This window comes from Neoarius graeffei, chromosome 8, assembly GCF_027579695.1.
Source record: "Neoarius graeffei isolate fNeoGra1 chromosome 8, fNeoGra1.pri, whole genome shotgun sequence".
Classification (NCBI taxonomy): Eukaryota; Metazoa; Chordata; class Actinopteri; order Siluriformes; family Ariidae; genus Neoarius; species Neoarius graeffei.
Window position 1 is genome coordinate 86,473,901 of NC_083576.1, and position 18,970 is coordinate 86,492,870.

General features: G+C 42.6%; 1 protein-coding gene across 1 annotated transcript in view; it reads right to left on the bottom strand.

Moving 5' to 3' along the window:
* Positions 1 to 18,970, bottom strand: part of tmtc3 (transmembrane O-mannosyltransferase targeting cadherins 3) — a 177,777-nt gene that overhangs the window by 100,244 nt on the left and 58,563 nt on the right. The window contains exons 4-6 of the mRNA XM_060928418.1: positions 12,116 to 12,215; positions 7,150 to 7,265; positions 1,064 to 1,236 (exon numbers count right to left, since the gene is read on the bottom strand). Coding sequence (XP_060784401.1) covers positions 1,064 to 1,236; positions 7,150 to 7,265; positions 12,116 to 12,215 — 389 coding nt within the window. The remainder of the gene's footprint in view (positions 1 to 1,063; positions 1,237 to 7,149; positions 7,266 to 12,115; positions 12,216 to 18,970) is intronic.

The window sequence follows — 18,970 nt, forward strand, 5'->3', positions numbered from 1 at the left end:
ATATTAGGGCTGTAAATTAGAACAGTGGGCCTGTGGATCAGGATGGCGGAATTACACGATATTACAAATGAGGATGGCGGAATTACAAGAATACGAGTGAGGATGGCGAAATTACAAGATATTACAAATGAGGATGGCGGAGTTACAAGATATTACGAGTGAGGATGGCGGAATTACAGGATATTACGAGTGAGGATGGCGGAATTACAGGATTACGAGTGAGGATGGCGGAATTACAGGATTACGAGTGAGGATGGCGGAATTACAGGATTACGAGTGAGGATGGCGGAATTACAGGATTACGAGTGAGGATGGCGGAATTACAGGATTACGAGTGAGGATGGCGGAATTACAGGATTACGAGTGAGGATGGCGGAATTACAGGATTACGAGTGAGGATGGCGGAATTACAGGATTACGAGTGAGGATGGCGGAATTACAGGATTACGAGTGAGGATGGCCGAATTACAGGATTACGAGTGAGGATGGCCGAATTACAGGATTACGAGTGAGGATGGCCGAATTACAGGATTACGAGTGAGGATGGCGGAATTACAGGATTACGAGTGAGGATGGCGGAATTACAGGATTACGAGTGAGGATGGCGGAATTACAGGATTACGAGTGAGGATGGCGGAATTACAGGATTACGAGTGAGGATGGCCGAATTACAGGATTACGAGTGAGGATGGCGGAATTACAGGATTACGAGTGAGGATGGCCGAATTACAAGAATACGAGTGAGGATGGCGGAATTACAGGATTTCGAGTGAGGATGGCGGAATTACAGGATTTCGAGTGAGGATGGCGGAATTACAGGATTTCGAGTGAGGATGGCGGAATTACAGGATTTCGAGTGAGGATGGCGGAATTACAAGTCAGGATAGAAGGATTGTGGGATGACAAATGAAGATAGAGGGATTATAAATCAGGACAGTGTGATTATAAATCAGGATAGGAGGATTATAAACCAGGATGAGGGATTATAAAAGAGGATAGAGAGATTATAAATCAGGATAAAGGGATTGTAAATAAAATTCTGCACTGTTTGAGATCAGCTCACCTGGTGAAGACGGGCAGCTGCGACTGGATGACCTGCACTCGCACTATAACCAGCAGCAGCGTGCTGATAACCAGCACCACCAGCTTCAGCAAGGTCTGCAGCACCGCGTACGGAAACATGTCCTTCCCTCGTACCACCTGCAGCGCCGTCTCCATCAGCAGGGGCAACGTGAACTGCATCACAGACAGACGGACAGGAAGAAGCCAGACGAAATAAATTGCCTGGAAATAAATCACTGAGAATGACATCACAACCCTTCTATTATGTGTTATCATCTATTGTGGAAGGAATGTACTTGTCTGCATGAACAGACTCCGTGTTCACAAGAATGAGCGCAGACCAATTATGCCATTATGACTAATAATAATAATAATAATAATAATAATGATGAGACAATTAACAGACATGTCACTGCTGAGGTGAAAGTTAAAAAAAAAAAAAGTGCGAGTTAAAAATGGCCTACACAACTTCTTTAGATTGATATAAAGGTTTATGACAGAGCCTTGACTACATCATTAAGAGAGCAGGATGAGATGCCAAGCTGCACCATAATGAACAGCTTCAGCAAGCACAAGAGTCAACACAAGCCTTAAGTGCTGCACTCAAACCCAGCTGGTTACAGTAATAACAATCAATCAAATTACAAGACGCAATTAACACACACCGAAACAAACATTTCTCCTTCCAAACACAAGTCCTGTGGTCTCGATGAATGATCTGTGACGTCTGGATATTTTCATGTGCGCTCTGAATTACTGCAGCAAGATCTCGCCTGAGGACGTGTCAGCAGCCGTCACGTCTCAAATCACTCCGATTGGAGCGGATTCTTTTAACAGAGCTGGAAAGCTTATTTTAAGGCTAACTCAATAAGATTTTCTTCTCGGTTGCTTGTTAGAAGAATCTGACCCAGCTTGAGTGAATTTAACACCATTTCTTAATGTTTAGAGTCGCAATATGCAACAGGTTCTCCATGTTCTAGTTTCTTCATTTTCTCCACTTTTTTTGCCATTTGAAAACATCAAACCTCAAAATAATAATGAAAAAAAAATCCACACGTTTGATTATCAAGTCTTATTTAATAGTTACCAGGCTTTCGTCTAAACGGGGGAACAGGGGCGCTGCGCCCTCTTACTCTCGGCGTGCGCCCCCTTACCGACTCCGTGAAAACATCCCAGCAACACTACGTGACAATGTGTCTGATCATCAAATACGTTATAATTGCTCCAAAAATATTCCAATCATAGTAGATACACCGCCAGACGGTGCAAAAACAATCCGAATTAGCGTTTTCCAGACTGAGGCGCCATGTTGTTTAGTTGTTTACTTGTCGCGGCTGCTCTCGCGAGATTTGACATGGGTTACATACAAGGTCAGCTGACTTGTAGCGCGAGATTTCTCGAGACTGAATGACCTTTCACCCACCGGCGCGGGAGCTTTTGACAGAAGTAGTTCGCGAGTTGTTTTTGTTGACACTTGGGCATTTAAAGATGTCATCCCGCGGCACGAAGCGGAAGAAAGCCAAAGACTGTCCGGGGCAGAAGAAGATTACTTCTTTCTTTTTCAATGTTGACAGACAATTTGTTACAATTTCCCTCTCAGATAACCTCAGAATGTCCCATTGGAGCATTTTTCAAAGGCTTTGCACGGCGGGGGGGGGACAACCGGCACCATCTCCCCCCCGCTTCGCTCCCTCGCCATGGTGAGCGCCCTCATACTAAATTTTTCTAGAAAAAACCCTGGTTACTCCAAGAAATCAAGTCATACATGAGCTGATAGCTGAGGAGGCGCGTAGTACCGAGTTGTGTCTCAGCCATGTACAACGAGATTGAGTGGAATAACTCTTTTATTCCATCTACATTCACTGGAGTTTGAGAAACAGAGCATTTTTATTTTTAACCCTCTGGGGTCGAGAGCTTCTCCGGTGAAGCTGGACAGGTTTAGAATGAGTAGGTCATGTATTTAGATAAATATCTTTGTGAGTTTTTCCATCATACATGCATGATAAACATATTGACAAACTTTTATACTTGACACTTTCCAATGTGCCCACTGCCAAATAATAATATAGTATTTAAATTACTGAAATTATATGAAACATAAAACTTGTCAGCTTATACCCTGTCCACACTAGGGATTTTGTACCGATACGAAACTACTTTTGTACCGCAACACCTGTCCACACTAGCAACTATACCGGTACTGTAGCGGTATAACTGTATCGGTATGAAACCCACAAATGTATGGGTTTCATACTGGTACAGTATCGGTACTGTAGCGCTTCGCTGTAGTGTGGACAGATGAAGCGGTTCTGTATCGATACAAATATAATACGCATGCGCAAAGTCAGACACCTCAATCGATGTCTTTCGCTGAATAAATAGTGAAGAACGGAGATTCGTTTTCTTTGTTTCTTTCTCAACTGCCTCGCGCGTTTTATACGATTCGACTGAATAAATGACCACCAGAAATACAGACTGTACATTGACAACAAAAAGCACACACACGTCGTTTCATCCACCATATTCTCGGAAGGAAGTTACTCGGTAACCACGGAAACATTTCGCGCACGCGCATTTCAACTACCGTGAAAGAAAACCGCAAACATTTCTCACTAGTGTGGACAGATGCACTAAACTGTACCGGTATACTTTGTATCGATACAGTTATACCACTACCGTACCAGTATATATGTGAACACAGCTTAAGAGTTGACAGTGGGAGGGGGTTTCACTCTTCTCATTGAAAGGAATGGAATTTTTTACTCTTCTCATTGAATACCCCTCCCACTGCCAACCCTTTATCCCAAAACAATAGGACATACGGTTTTTTCTTTGATGGCCAGTTAATTCTCCAACTCAATGGAGCAGATGTAAGTTTTTGTGCTCGATCCATTCCTCAGACTGAACAGAATCGGCTCAAGTGATCAAAACGGTTCGTCACAATGGATCAGGTCATGTTTTTACATACATTCCAACACAGTGCTAAAACCGCTTTTACATCATCTTCATTTATCGGGTATTTTTTAAAAGTACAATCAGGACGTCCAGACTACGACAATAATATCTCTGCTGAACTTGTGCTGAAGACAAAAAAGTCCTATGACTTTGAAAATACTGCTTAGATTTGTTGAAATTGACACCAAAATCATTAGTGTGCCAGAAAATACCCTCAGAGCCCAGAGGGTCAGTGCTTTGTTATGAGGTGGACTTCTTAAAAACCTGCACAAATTGACTTTAGTGTTGTTGTTTTTTGGAGAAAGTGCCGTCTCGCTGTCGTGCCGAGGAATAGAACAGCTGTAGACATTTATTTAATTCTTCCTTGGACATTTCAGTTCTGTAATTATCAAACTTCTTTGAGCTTTTGAATCAGTCTAAAAAAAATGTAATGCTTATAAATGAATAAACAAACTGGCGAAATGACAGAAGCAATTTGTGGAAAATGCTGTAATAATAATTCTGGGGGGGGGGTTTACATGTTCTTACTATCAAACACTTTTATTCCATGATTATTTTGTTGCTTTTTTAAAAAATTATTATTGGGGTTTTGTTTTCAAGTAGAGTTTTTATTTCGTCCTCGGTTGGTTCAGCAACAAGCTCCACCTTTGGGTTTTTTTCTACTCACGGTATATGAGCTGATATCCGAGTAGTAGAATAGCCAATCAGAGCACGTGATTGCTCATATCCAGTGAATGTGGATAGAATAAAATGAATTGGTCTAAAATAATAACACCGGTAATGATAATCCGTAATTATACTTATAATTACATAGTCGATAATTACTGTTGACTAAAAACATAATACATGGATGTATACGAGTCAAAATTTGCTAATGGGTAATAATGGTGAGACGTATAAAAAAATCATCTCCATCCACTATTTTAAACATAAATTGGATATTTTTTTGGTTTAAATAAAATAATATTGCTCTAAGAAATAATGTTGACAACTTCAGATATCACAAGCTATATTTTCCCAATAAAATCATGAATTAATTTTTTGAAGTTGGTGAATTTTAGACACCCGACCGTAACAGTTCTGACTAACCAACTTCGACAAGGTTTGATTGCTATACAACTTACTGTCGGAATTAAATCAACTACACTCCATAAAACAGGTTTACTGAAGTGTTTAAAAAACCACATACAATGGGCCTGCACATTTTCTAAACACGAAAAAATCATTTTAAAAAAAGACCCTTATGCACGTTACTGTGTCCGTCAGAAGTCAACATCAACTTGTGAATGAGAATATTCCAACTAAAAACATTAATATAGAACAATATATGTAATCAATCACTTTAATATAAAAGCACCAATTGATTTATAATTAATTCTCGCCTTGGAATCTGCCTGTTTTCAAAATACATCGATGGTAAAATCAAAGGATCGCTGTCTGTCAGAAAATAACGTACACAAGACTGTATCGTATATCTCCGACCGGCATAGCACCGCGTGATACACAAACCTCCAGGAAATCCACACTACCACAAGTTTTGATGACATCATCGCTTTCCGAGAAGATGGAGAAACTGGCCGCCTGAGCAGCGCGTGTTTGCAGTCTGTCAAGAAAGCTAACGTGCATAATACGTAACGTACGTAAGTACAGATTTGTTCTTCACTCACTAAAAATGAACCGTAGCGATCGGGGAACTGGCTGAAATACTTCATAATGGATGTAAACAAAAATTGACGCCAGTGCAACTGAAAGAATTTGCCGGGAGGGTGAATGATCGTGTGGAATGTGTTGGTCCCTGACAGAAGCAGGAAGTCGCACGTTACAATCTGACGGACATTTCTTATGCACGTTATATTTTGACGTCCCCCAATTGAAGATAAATAAAATTTGTTTTGGGTGTACTTGTCACCATGTCAGACAGGTCAGACAGGTCTCCTTCTGGAGTCAGAGAGCTTTACGTGGACTTGTTGGAAAAAGGAAGAGATTGATGGCCCAGAAATGTGTTTCCATGGCTGTAATCCAAATTTAAAGTCTCATTTATTACTTTATGGTGCATGCATATTACTATCAGACAGTTCCGGCTGTGTGCAATACTCATGTTGTAGTCTTCATTTATGAATTTTACTATACAATTTTAGTCTTAGATTTCTCCTGTTACTTAAATATTCATATTCCCCTTTCCCTAGTCAGATCTTATAGTGCAATTAGAGTACATTTCAATGAATTCATCTTTGGTAATTTATGTCCGTCAAAAGTAACATGCATAAGTATACTAACCCACGTGTTTAATATTGTATTGTTCCACAGAGTCCTGTTTCCAATCCTTAATGTTAATAGTAAGTTACTACTGTTATGTTATGAGGATTTCTTCACAATGAATTCTTGTGTTATGTCGGTTCATAAGTGATAACAGAAAAGTTATCACCTTGGCTCTTGGTCGTGAATCTTTTCACCTGTTCTCATTTTCTGGAAAGATCTTTGATATTTTCCATTAAGTATTGTAAAAACCTGATTATTTCATTCTTATATGCATGGAGTTTTGTAAAATAAGGAGAAAAAAAACTAAAAATACTTCATTTTTTTCTGTCAAAAAATAACATGCATAAGCGTAGATTTGATAACTTCGCAGACGATTTTGTTGAAAATCCAGTGTGATTACTATGTTTAATAAAATAAAAGTTTAATATGATGTGGTTTAATTTTTCAATAAAAGAATATGAATTTTGACATGATTTGTTACATATTATTACCCATTAGCAGATTTTCATCCACATAATATTTTTCTTACCTTGAGTCACTGACATTAGTGCTGCTTCAATAACAATAATTAAATATTATATGATTGAATCATAATATAATTACACAATACTGCAATTATACACAATATTCTGGGCTTTTTAATAAGAATATAAATCAGTACAAGTGTTCTGATGCACAAGACAAGGAGTTAAAAATTTTTCCTCCGGTTTATCACGACAGCCTTTCTTCCCTAATGTGCTTTTAAATGTAACTGGAAGAAAAATCCTTTTTAAAAAGCACCCTGCGCAGTAAGACTGCCTGCGTTTGGGTCTGGCATTTCACAATCCGTTTATTATTCTTCTGAATACAGTGCGAGCGAAGGAAAGACCTTACCCCTTGGGCTACAAACACTTCGTAGACGCAGCATATCCCGATCACGGTGATGCCCTGCTCCTTACACAGAGTCGCAACGGCGACAAGGAACACCGTCAGCAGGATGGGCGTCCATACTGAAACGCAAGCAGATGCAGGGTTTTAATGATCAGGAGAGATTTCACAACACACACACACACATTTCTTTTTCAAAGTCCTTCCAGCAAAGGGCTTTTTTGATGTTATTTCATGCATGCATGTGAACTGGCACTGCTCAGATAAATACTTCTCTCATGCTGGTATGTGCTTGTCAGGCCAGAGAACCTAACCTTCTGGGGTTTTGTGTGTTATTTTTAATACTGACTCACGAGTGCTTAATGACAGTGTGGAATGAAATGAATAAATACACAACACACGGCGGGGCAGCACGGTGGTGTAGTGGTTAGCGCTGTCGCCTCACAGCAAGAAGGTCCTGGGTTCGAGCCCCGTGGCCGGCGAGGGCCTTTCTGTGTGGAGTTTGCATGTTCTCCCCGTGTCCGCGTGGGTTTCCTCCGGGTGCTCCGGTTTCCCCCACAGTCCAAAGACATGCAGGTTAGGTTAACTGGTGACTCTAAATTGAGCGTAGGTGTGAATGTGAGTGTGAATGGTTGTCTGTGTCTATGTGTCAGCCCTGTGATGACCTGGCGACTTGTCCAGGGTGTACCCCGCCTTTCGCCCGTAGTCAGCTGGGATAGGCTCCAGCTTGCCTGCGACCCTGTAGAACAGGATAAAACGGCTAGAGATGATGAGATGAATGAGATGAGATGAGACAACACACGGCTATCGTTAAGTCTAATTTCTTAAAACGTTTGTTTTGTCATTCAGTTTCGGTTCAGTGGAGATCAGTATTAATCATTATAAGTTACATCATTAAGTGTTAATCTTTACATCTCAGACAGATGAGATGTAAAGATTAACACTTAATGATGTAACTTATGATTAATACTGATCTCCACTGAACCGAAACACAGACAGAAAAGACTGATAAAGATACAGACGAACAGGCACACAAACACAGACAACCAGATGGATAGACAGACAGACGAACAGATAGAAAGACAGATAGACAGACAGAGATGAATAGATATATAGATGAACAAAGACAGATGGACAGAACACATTACTCATCACTGAACTTGAATAGCTTAATCAGCAAAAGATCAGGATTTCATTCATGTGCGCTTCATGACCGTGACAAGTAGACAAATAGACAGACTGACAGACAAAGACTAGTCGACAGACAAAGTAGACAAAGAGACAAGTAGATGAACAGAGACAAAAGACAGAAGTAGACAGACAGACAGACAGACAAGTAGACAAAGACAAGTAGACAGATGAAGTAGATAAAGACAGACAGACAGGTAGACAGACGAAGTAGATAAAGACAGACAAGTAGACAGACAAAGTAGACAAAGACAGACAGACAAGTAGATGAACAGAGACAAAAGACAGAAGTAGACAAAGACAGACAGACAAGTAGACAGACAGACGAAGTAGATAAAGACAGACAAGTAGACAGACAGACGAAGTAGATAAAGACAGACAAGTAGACAGACAAAGTAGATAAAGACAGACAGACAAGCTGACAGATGAAGTAGACCAGACCTGGGCATTTTACAGCCTGCGGGCCGCATCCGGCCCTTTGGTTCATTCTGACCGGCCCGCGTAAGGTTAATTAGAAATTATAAAATAAACGTATTTCCTAATTTTACCTCATGCATGGACTGAATGTGCATTGCTTTTATTTTGAAGTTGTGTTCAACAAAAACGCAATGCACGCGACATGAACATGACATGAAATCCCACGAAACCTAATCCCGCGATAACTACTTCCGTAATTTGTCCAGACCAACCACAAACTTGTACGTCATCCTCCAAACGGTCCAGCCAATCACATAGTGTGACGTCACCAGCAGGCGCCGGAGCCCGAGCCGATCTGTAGATCTGATTCCTACACCGAATGGACTGATGATCATCTGTCAGCTGTGCTTCGCATCTCCACCTCAGACATTCAACCTGACTCTGATGCACTCGTTAAAGACCAACAGAGACTAGATTTCTCTCACTGAACAAATAAAAAACTGAAAAACACCAAATGAGGTGATTAGACCACAAATGTGGGCATCATTATTATAATATGATGTATCTTGCTTGATATTTGGAGTAGAAAGACAATATTGTGATGTCTTTATTGTGTTTTGGGGTGAATGTGACCTGAAAAAAAAAAAAAAAAGGTACAAACGTTCACATTTTGTTAACCATTGTTTTGGGAAATTTGATTGAATAAATGACATTTTTTGTAAGGCAACCTCGTTTGTTCCATACTCTTACCAGTCTTAGCAGCTTGTAAAAACAGTGTTATTTACTGCTTTATATAAAGAAATACAATTAATATTATGCAGAATTTAGTTCAGCCTTTTGGTCCGGCCCTCCACAAAATTTTCTGTTTCTCATGTGGCCCCATGGAAAAAATAATTGCCCACCCCTGAAGTAGACTGACAGAGAGACAGACAAGTAGAGGAATAGACAGACAGACAAAGACAAGTAGACAAAGACAGACAAGTAGATGAACAGAGACAAAAGAAGACCGACAGACAAAGACAAGTAGACAGACAAAGCAGACCGACAGACAGACAAGTAGACAAAGACAAGTAGACAGATGAAGTAGATAAAGACAGACAGACAGGTAGACAGACGAAGTAGATAAAGACAGACAAGTAGACAGACAAAGTAGACAAAGACAGACAGACAAGTAGATGAACAGAGACAAAGACAGAAGTAGACAAAGACAGACAGACAAGTAGACAGACAGACGAAGTAGATAAAGACAGACAAGTAGACAGACAGGCTGACAAGTAGACAGACAAAGTAGGTAAAGACAGACAGACAAGTTGACAGGTGAAGTAGACTGACAGAGAGACAGACAAGTAGAGGAACAGACAGACAGACAAGGTAGACCGACAAAGTAGACAAAGACAGACAAGTAGATGAACAGAGACAAAAGACAGAAGTAGACCGACAGACAAAGACAAGTAGACAGACAAAGCAGACCGACAGACAGACAAGTAGACAGATGAAGCAGATAAAGACAGACAGACAGGTAGACAAAGACAGACAGACAAGTAGATGAACAGAGACAAAAGACAGAAGTAGACCGACAGACAAAGACAAGTAGACAGACAAAGACAAGTAGACAGACAAAGCAGACTGACAGACAGACAAGTAGACAGATGAAGCAGATAAAGACAGACAGACAGGTAGACAAAGACAGACAAGTAGACAGACAAAGACACACAGACAAGTAGATGAACAGAGACAAAAGACAGAAGTAGACAGACAGATGAAGTAGACAAAGACAGACAGGCAAAATAGATAAAGACAGACAAGTCGACAGACAAAGACAGATGAAGTAGACTGACAGACAAGTAGACAGACAAGTAGACGAACAGACAGACAGGCCACTTTGCTGACTGATGAACTTGAATATCTGATCAGAAACACATCAGGATGGTGAATTCTCTCTCAGTGTTGAAAAAGCATTAAAAAACAACAGAACTGAAGCCAGCTGTCCCTGAGCTCGATACGATTCTGTTAGAGGAGAATAATCAGTGTTAATTACAGCTGCGGGCAGAATTACTGTTCCCATTCTGGAGGCAATTATCTTCCTATAACATCGTTTTATTCCACTTACACCATTACAACTTATTTAATAAGAGCATTATCCATTTACCGTTACATGTGAGGTTCGACATCAAGCTCTCGCTTACATTAAAGTAACTGAACTTTCGTTCCTTCTTCAGCCTGAACTCGTATAAAAAAATAAAAGGGTTGTTCTCTCATTACTGACAAGCTGCAACATGCAAACTCCTTCACCACTGGAGACTCCTTCCATTAAAAGAAAAACATCTCCTTCGATAAAACCTCACTGTAAAAGCTTTTATACGACACGTGTTTGGGTTCAGACTGGAGTGCGGGCCGGACAGGTTTCTGTTGACAAGCTCTTATTGTTAAAACGATAAGTGCATTAATATAACAATATAAAAACCACGTGATTTGCAGCTGCACTGCAGTTAGAGCCACTATTCCAGACAATGAATCAACATCATCTGATGTGTTCCTGTAAATTACAGCTAAACAAGCACGGCATTGTTAGGTGTGTAGACATAAAACAAGACTCCTTCCTTCTAGAGAAAAAGCACTTGGCATGATTCTGCTGCAAGATCTTGGTCAAAGGCACGCAACCTCACAAGGTAAGAACACACCCACACTTCTATAACAGTCCTCTCTGGGTGGGGAAAACAAACAAACAAAACAAACAAACAACAAAAAAAAATAAGTGCATGCGTGTGTTCCATGCATGGCATGGCGATGTGGCCCAAGAAGAACCTGTTTAAGCATGTTTAAAAATCTCATCTCATCAACACTTAATGATGTAACTTACAATGATTAATACTGATCTCCACTGAACCGAAACTGAATGATAAAACAGATGTTTTAACAAATTAGACTTAATGATAGCCGTGTGTTCTCATCTCATTATCTCCAGCCGCTTTATCCTGTTCTACAGGGTCGCAGGCAAGCTGGAGCCTATCCCAGCTGACTACGGGCGAAAGGCGGGGTACACCCTGGACAAGTCGCCAGGTCATCACAGGGCTGACACATAGACACAGACAACCATTCACACTCACATTCACACCTACGCTCAATTTAGAGTCACCAGTTAACCTAACCTGCATGTCTTTGGACTGTGGGGGAAACCGGAGCACCCGGAGGAAACCCACGCGGACACGAGGAGAACATGCAAACTCCACACAGAAAGGCCCTCGCCGGCCCCGGGGCTCGAACCCGGACCTTCTTGCTGTGAGCCGACAGCGCTAACCACTACACCACCTTACTGCCCCATGTTTAAAAATAAATAAATGAAGAAAAACAACTCAATGAATCTTACCGATGGAGCGATCCACACCTTTCGACTTTGTGTACGCCAGGAAAGCCGCCAGGAGGAAGATGGAGGACAGTAGTTCGGCTCTCCCCACGACGCCCGTGACCTGGCAGGGAAAGAAACGAATCCGAGATCAACTTATAACGTCAGGACACCACCACGTGGGACTTGGACGAGAGAGGCAAACTGGACTGCAGGTGTAAAGGTGTGGAGTTGTATGGCGTCCAGATCAAGTTATACAGCTCAGGACAAATAAAAACACAGCGGTCAGTGATGCAGCGGACACATGAAGACACAAGAAAGGACTTACAAAGGAGGGCAAGATGTCATTTAATGCTCTTGGGCCATGAATGCAACGCAAGTCCACCTTCTGTTGTGTTGCTGCACCGGCCAGCAACACATCTACGTGGCATTGCGATAAATTAGCTCAAAATGGAAGCTCGAAGTTGCAGTTAGCTCTGTGTTTTAGTATAGTGGAAATAACGATAAGACCGATAGCCTTCCTGCTGTGCTGTCACAGATGTTAAGGTCATTCATTCAAACTGCTACCTATATGAATCATTTTAATCGTAAATTTTACTGTATTAGATTTATTGTTAATGCTTAAAACTACTCCTGTGCCATTCTTGAGGTTTCAAGGCATTTTTAAACAAAAAGTGAGGCCATGGCTCTGCGTATCTCCTTTAAAGTGGTCCTCTGGACAGAGTCTTCCATCTCCGCTGTGGATCTTTGTAGCTCCTTCAGTGTTGTCTTTGCTGCATCTCTGATTAATGCCCTCCTTGCCCGGTCTGCGAGTTTTGGTGGGCGGGGCCTTCTCTTGTCAGGTTTCTAGAGGTGCCATATTCTTTCCATTTTGCTATAATGGGTTTAATGAAGCTCCCTGGGATATTCAAAGTTTGGGATATTTATCACCCAACCCTGATCTATACTTCTCCACAACTTTGTCTCTGACCTGTTTGGAGGCTCCTTGGTTTTCATATTGCTTGCTTAGTAGTGTTGCAGAGTCAGGGTCCTTCCAGAACAGGCTGACTTATACAGACATCATGTGACAGATCATGTAACACAGCTGGACCTTAATCAACTAATTATGTGACTTATGAAGTGAATTGGTTGGACCAGCTCTTATTTAGGGGTTTCATACGAAAGGGGGTGAATACTTATGCACACTCCAGATTTCTGGGTTTTTTTTTTTTTTTTCCATCTTAATAATTGTTTTATTGGGACACAAACAATGTGCACCTTTAAAGTGGTCGGCATGTTGTGTAAATCAAATGGCGCTAACCCTCCAACAATTCATTTTTAATTCCAGCTTGTAATTCGACAAAACGAAACAAACACTAAGAGGGATGAATACTTTTGCAAGACACTATGTTTCCAAATTATATACATTTTCCTTTTTTTGTGCGTTATTTATATTTTATATATAAACTTTTATTTATTTTTAAAATAGGCAAGTGATAAACCTGTCTAGATTAGTATTTTACAATGTGCAGGTCAGTGGAGTAATGTAATTTGTAATTGTTTACGTGTGAAAACCAGAAGTTTTTTTTTTTTTTACAAAATCAGTAATAAATAAATGAACATTTTTACAAAATGTACAAATTTGTGCTGCTTCCAGTGAGCTTGTAATTATTATTAAAAAAAAAAATTTAATTAAAAAAAATACATTTATGAGATACCTAGGTCACTACGTCTCAAAAAAACATATTTTACCTTGATACTGTTGTAATGACTGAGTTCTACATGTAACCACAAAGCAAATATTTATCAGCATTCCAGCCAATTTATTTTACCAGGATGCCACACCCTGCCTGTTAGAAAGCGTGCCCTGCTCACAATTTTCGAGAACCTTCCGAGTGCCCGGTACATGCGTTATTCCACAGAAAGAAAGCGCGCCCTAACAAGTGTTGCCGACTTCCAACGAAAGTAACGCACGTGGTCCAATCACAGCACACTATTAGAGCGGGATCATAGTCCTGCTCTGTCCACAATTTTGTCTTATTACAATAACGAGTCAGTGCAGGAAGGTACATGTGACAAGCAGCGATGCCTACAAGCATGTGAAAGAAATAAAGAATTGGTAAAAGAAGCAAACGGCTCAGAGAACCGAACATCTCTGTTGATCAGAACAGCAGTAGATCTCCAAGTTGAAAATGAAACAAATTCAATCAAAAGTTAGGACTGATAGATCGAGACTAGATGCAGATCTATAGAAAATCTAGTCACTAATGTTAACATTAACATGTTAGACTAAAGCTAATCAAACAATATCCTGGACTAATATCAATGTCATGCAGATAGACATGGACGAGTGTGACGATTCGAGGCGTGCCAATGCCAACATGACATCATGAAGCATCGTATTAAACTGATTAACTAGTTTCATATTTGCTTACTTTAGTTTACTAAACTAATCTATTTGGCATAGTTGCCCAGTGTGGCTAATTTTGCATGGTAGAGTCTTTGTCTATAGTGATGCGCACAAACTGAGATAATTACTGGCGCCCCACCCTCTTGGAAAGCTCGCTGGAACACTACAAATATTAAAAATGGGGGGAAAAAAAAGTAATTAAAATAAACTTATTTAGGATCTTTTTTTAAACTTTTACAAAGTGTTTGCAAATATTTGATGATATCGACCAAGGTTCAAGGAAAAGGTTTTTGAAAATGGAAAAAATGAATAAATAAATCGATCGACAGATAAATAAAATAGTCGCTATCGGCTGTCCACTGTGAGTGGTGATGACTGCTTCATTAGGATGCGCAGAAACGCAGATGGGCTGCAAGGCCTGCACCAGAGCGCACCAAACTTATTCTCCTCTCCTAACGAAGCGCCTTGCACAGTAAGGTAAGACAAATGATGTCTTGCCCCCATCGTGGTCTCTCTGGACCCCCAGACTTGATGCCAAGTGGTGCACAAAAGTGCCACAGACCTGATGGGTATGGAAGTTGCCCAGCAGTGACAACTGACTTGCCGAGTGATACCACCCGTTGGCCATTTGAGTGGCTCTTCCACATGCCATCTGGTGGTGTGCCATTGATCCTGTTGGGTTCATCTGCCACACTGCACCGAAAAGCATCCTGCTGCCAGCGCCTTATTGGTGATGTACTATTTAACCCTCCTCCTGCCAGTACACAGCCTCTCCCCCATCAAGACTCCTGCAGTGCCTCCTCGTGGCGCCACACGGTAACTTAGTACCTTGCGTACCCAGGCCAAACTGTAGGGGATCTCAGAGCAGTAGTGCGCTCCAGAGGCACGTCATGCAGACCCATCCGTGTATGGACACACCCTGGCGTCCGCCAACCACTGTCCCAGCTATGGGTTAAATAGCATTCCCACGGTCTTGTGGGTATCCTCTGGAACGGAAAAGGCTAAGGGAGAAAACCCCAAAAGAAAACCTGGCTTGGACTCCGTTAGGCAGACACATGCACTGAAGCATTGTTCTGGCAACTCCTGCAGCCAGCCTGTTGCCAAATGTCTCGGTTCACCGTTCCTTTGGATCACACCAGCGAGGCTGAGAGGGGTGCCTTGTTGCCTGGGCAACGCAGGGCTTTCATAAACCTTGCTCAGGCTTCTTGTGCCCTAGAGAGAAAACTCCAGCTCCACTGTGCTGTGGAGGCACAACACGGGAGGTTAACAGTTAGCGGTTATAAGCCCTTTCTCAAATGGCGTAGAGACGGGTGCCAGGGGCTACCTCTGACAGTGGAAGAGATGTTTAGATCTCACTGGACAGCTACTGCCCGCCTTAAGCTAGGCAGCCCCCAGCCAATTAAGTGCTGTCCCATCACAGTCTACCTGCTTCATTGGGTGCATGAAGCTTAGGGATTTATCTGAACAAGTGGGCTATAAACTTGTGCAGCATACAAAGCCAAGAGAATAAAGCTTCCAGCATTACACCTGGGATGCTGGAATGTTAAGACCATGGCAACCGGGCTTACTGATTACCTACAAGAGATCAGTGATGTCCGTAAAACCAGAGTTATAAACAATGAACCCCTGAAGTGAAAAACTGACAACTCGGCCCTCCAGGAAACACGACTCCATTCATCAGGCTCACTCAAGGAAAAAGGACTACACCTTTTTCTGGCAGGGGAAGCACCCTGAGGAAACCAGGGAACACAGAGTGGGTTTTGCTGTCAGGAACACTTTGCTGGGAGCAGTGGTACCACCCAGTAGTGGCTCAGAGAGAATTTTAGCTCCCTACCTGAATACATCTTTGGGACCTGTCCACCTGGTGAGTGTGTATGCCCCAATACTCAGCTCCCCCCAAGAAATAAAGGACAGGTTTTATGATGAACTTGAGGCGACTATGAAACATCCCCAGCTGAGAACAGATTGCGATTCTTGGCCGTCTTGCCTAGGACACCACGGCATTGGTAAAATGAATGAAAATGGGCAGCGTCTCCTCGAGTTCTGTGCACATCACCATCTATGCATTAGCAACACACACTTCCAGTCCAAACCCATTCACAAAGTTTCTTGGAGGCATCCATGTTCAGGTCACTGGCACTAGTTAGATCTGATCATAACACATGTTGCTGATCTCAGAGGCATTCTCCAAACCCACAGCCTACACAGTGCAGTCTGTGACACAGACCACTCCCTTGTGTTCTGTAGAGTCATGCGACAGGCAAAAAAATTTACACAGACCCAAACATAAGTGAGTCCCTGCGTCGACAGCAGAAAAATAGCTGACCCAACTAAAGCTGCAGCCTTTCTCTCTGCCTTCGAGGATTCTCTCCCCCATCTACCCCAATCTTGCTCTGTCCAGCAGTACTGGGACAGCTTGCAGGATATCATCCACAGCACGGCCCTGGCAGTTTTTGGCAAAAAGCTGGGAAGGCCAAATGACTGGTTTAATGCCAATTCAACAATATTGGCTCCAATCCTCAAACAAAAATATACTGCCCTCATGAATTACAAACACACTCCTAATGACAAGACCCTACAGGCCCTCAGATCATCAAAGAGGAAACTCCAACAAGCCTCCCGATGCTGTGCCAATAGCTACTGGCTACAGCTCTGCAGCAATATCCAATCAGCTGCTGACAGAGGCAACATCAGACTCCTGTACGACAGCATCAAAAAGGCACTTGGGACCATTACCTTGCACAACTGCCCTGCTGAAATCAGCTTCGGGAGAAATCATCACTGACCTCTCCAAACAACTAGACCGCTGGGTGGAACACTACTCGGAGCTTTACGCCAGGTTTAACACTGTCTCTGATATAGCACTTAGGCATGTACAGCATCTACCCGTAATGGAATAGCTTGACATGGAACCAACTACTGAGGAGCTAAGCAAAGGAATCAACAGCCTGACCAGCAGAAAAGCACCAGGCAGCGAGGGGATAACTGCCGAAGTCCTTAAGTGTAGGAAGCCTGCTCTTCTGCACAGACTTCACAGGCTCCTCTGCCTGTGCTGGAAGGAAGGTTCTGTCCCACAGGACATTAGAGCTGCAAATATAATCACCTTGTATAAGAACAAGGGAGATAGGAGCGACTAACAACTACCGCAGCATCTCTCTACTCAGCACCACCGGTAAGCTCTTTGCTAGAGTTGTCCTAAATAGACTCCAGGTCCTCGCAGAGGAGCTCTACCCAGAGCCACAGGCAGGGTTCCGAGCCAGATGATCTACTCTGGACATGATCCTCACCCTGAGACAGCTGCAGAAGTGCAGAGAGCAGCGAAAACCCTCTACACAGCCTTTATTGACATGTTCGACCTTGTGAGCAGGAGTGGCCTCTTCCAACTGGTCGAACGGATAGGTTGCCCTCCAAAACTTCTCAGCATCCTCCAGTCTTTCCACACCAACATGAAGGGCACTGTCCAGTATGACGGGTCCACTTCTGACCCTTTCACTATCTGCTGCGGTGTCAAACAGGGATATGTGCTGGCACCCACTCTGTTTGGGATATTCTTTTCTCTCCTCCTGTGCCAAGCCATTGAAATGTCAACTGAGGGAGTCTACCTACACACTAGTACTAGACGGCAAACTATTCAACCTCTCCCAACTGAAAGTAAAAACCAAAGTCAGAATACTCGTCATCTGGGATATGCTTTTTGCTGATGATGCAGCAGTGGCAGCACACTCCCAGGAACACCTGCAGACACTCACTGACCGGTTCAGCCAAGCATGCCAGGACTTCAATTTGACCATCAGCCTGAACAAAACCAAGACGATGGGACAGGGTACTGAAACCCTACCTTCCATCACCATCAACAACTACACACTGGAAGCTGGAAGCATTTTCATCTACCTTGGGTCTACCATCACCAGCAATCTGTCACTCAATACTGAAATCAGCAACTGGATCAGAAAAGCAGCCTCTACTTTTGGGAAACTTGCATCCAGAGTACGGGACAACAGGAAACTTACCATCCATACTAAGGTACAGGTGTACAGAGCCTGTGTCATCAGCACACTCCTGTATGGCAGCGAAAGCCGGACCTCATACTCACACCAAGAGCGGAGGCTAAACTCCTTCCACCTGTGCTGCCTGAGACGCATACTGGGCATCACCTGGTGGGATAGGACCCCCCACACACACACCGCAGTCCTGGAGAGAGCACAGCTTCCCACCATGTTATCTCTCCTGAGACGGCGACGTCCCCACTGGCTGGGACATGTCCGTCCAACGGACGAATTCCAAAGGACATCCTATACGCGGGGCTATCATCTGGCAGAAGGCCCATTGGCTGCCCTCTTTTCCATTATAAGGATGTCTGCAAGCATGACCTCAAATCCTTAAACATCACTCCAGCCACCTGGGAAGACACCGCTCAAGATTGCCACTTATGGCAGCAGGTAGGCCTGTCACGATGACAAATTTTGTTGGACGATATATTGCCTCAGAAA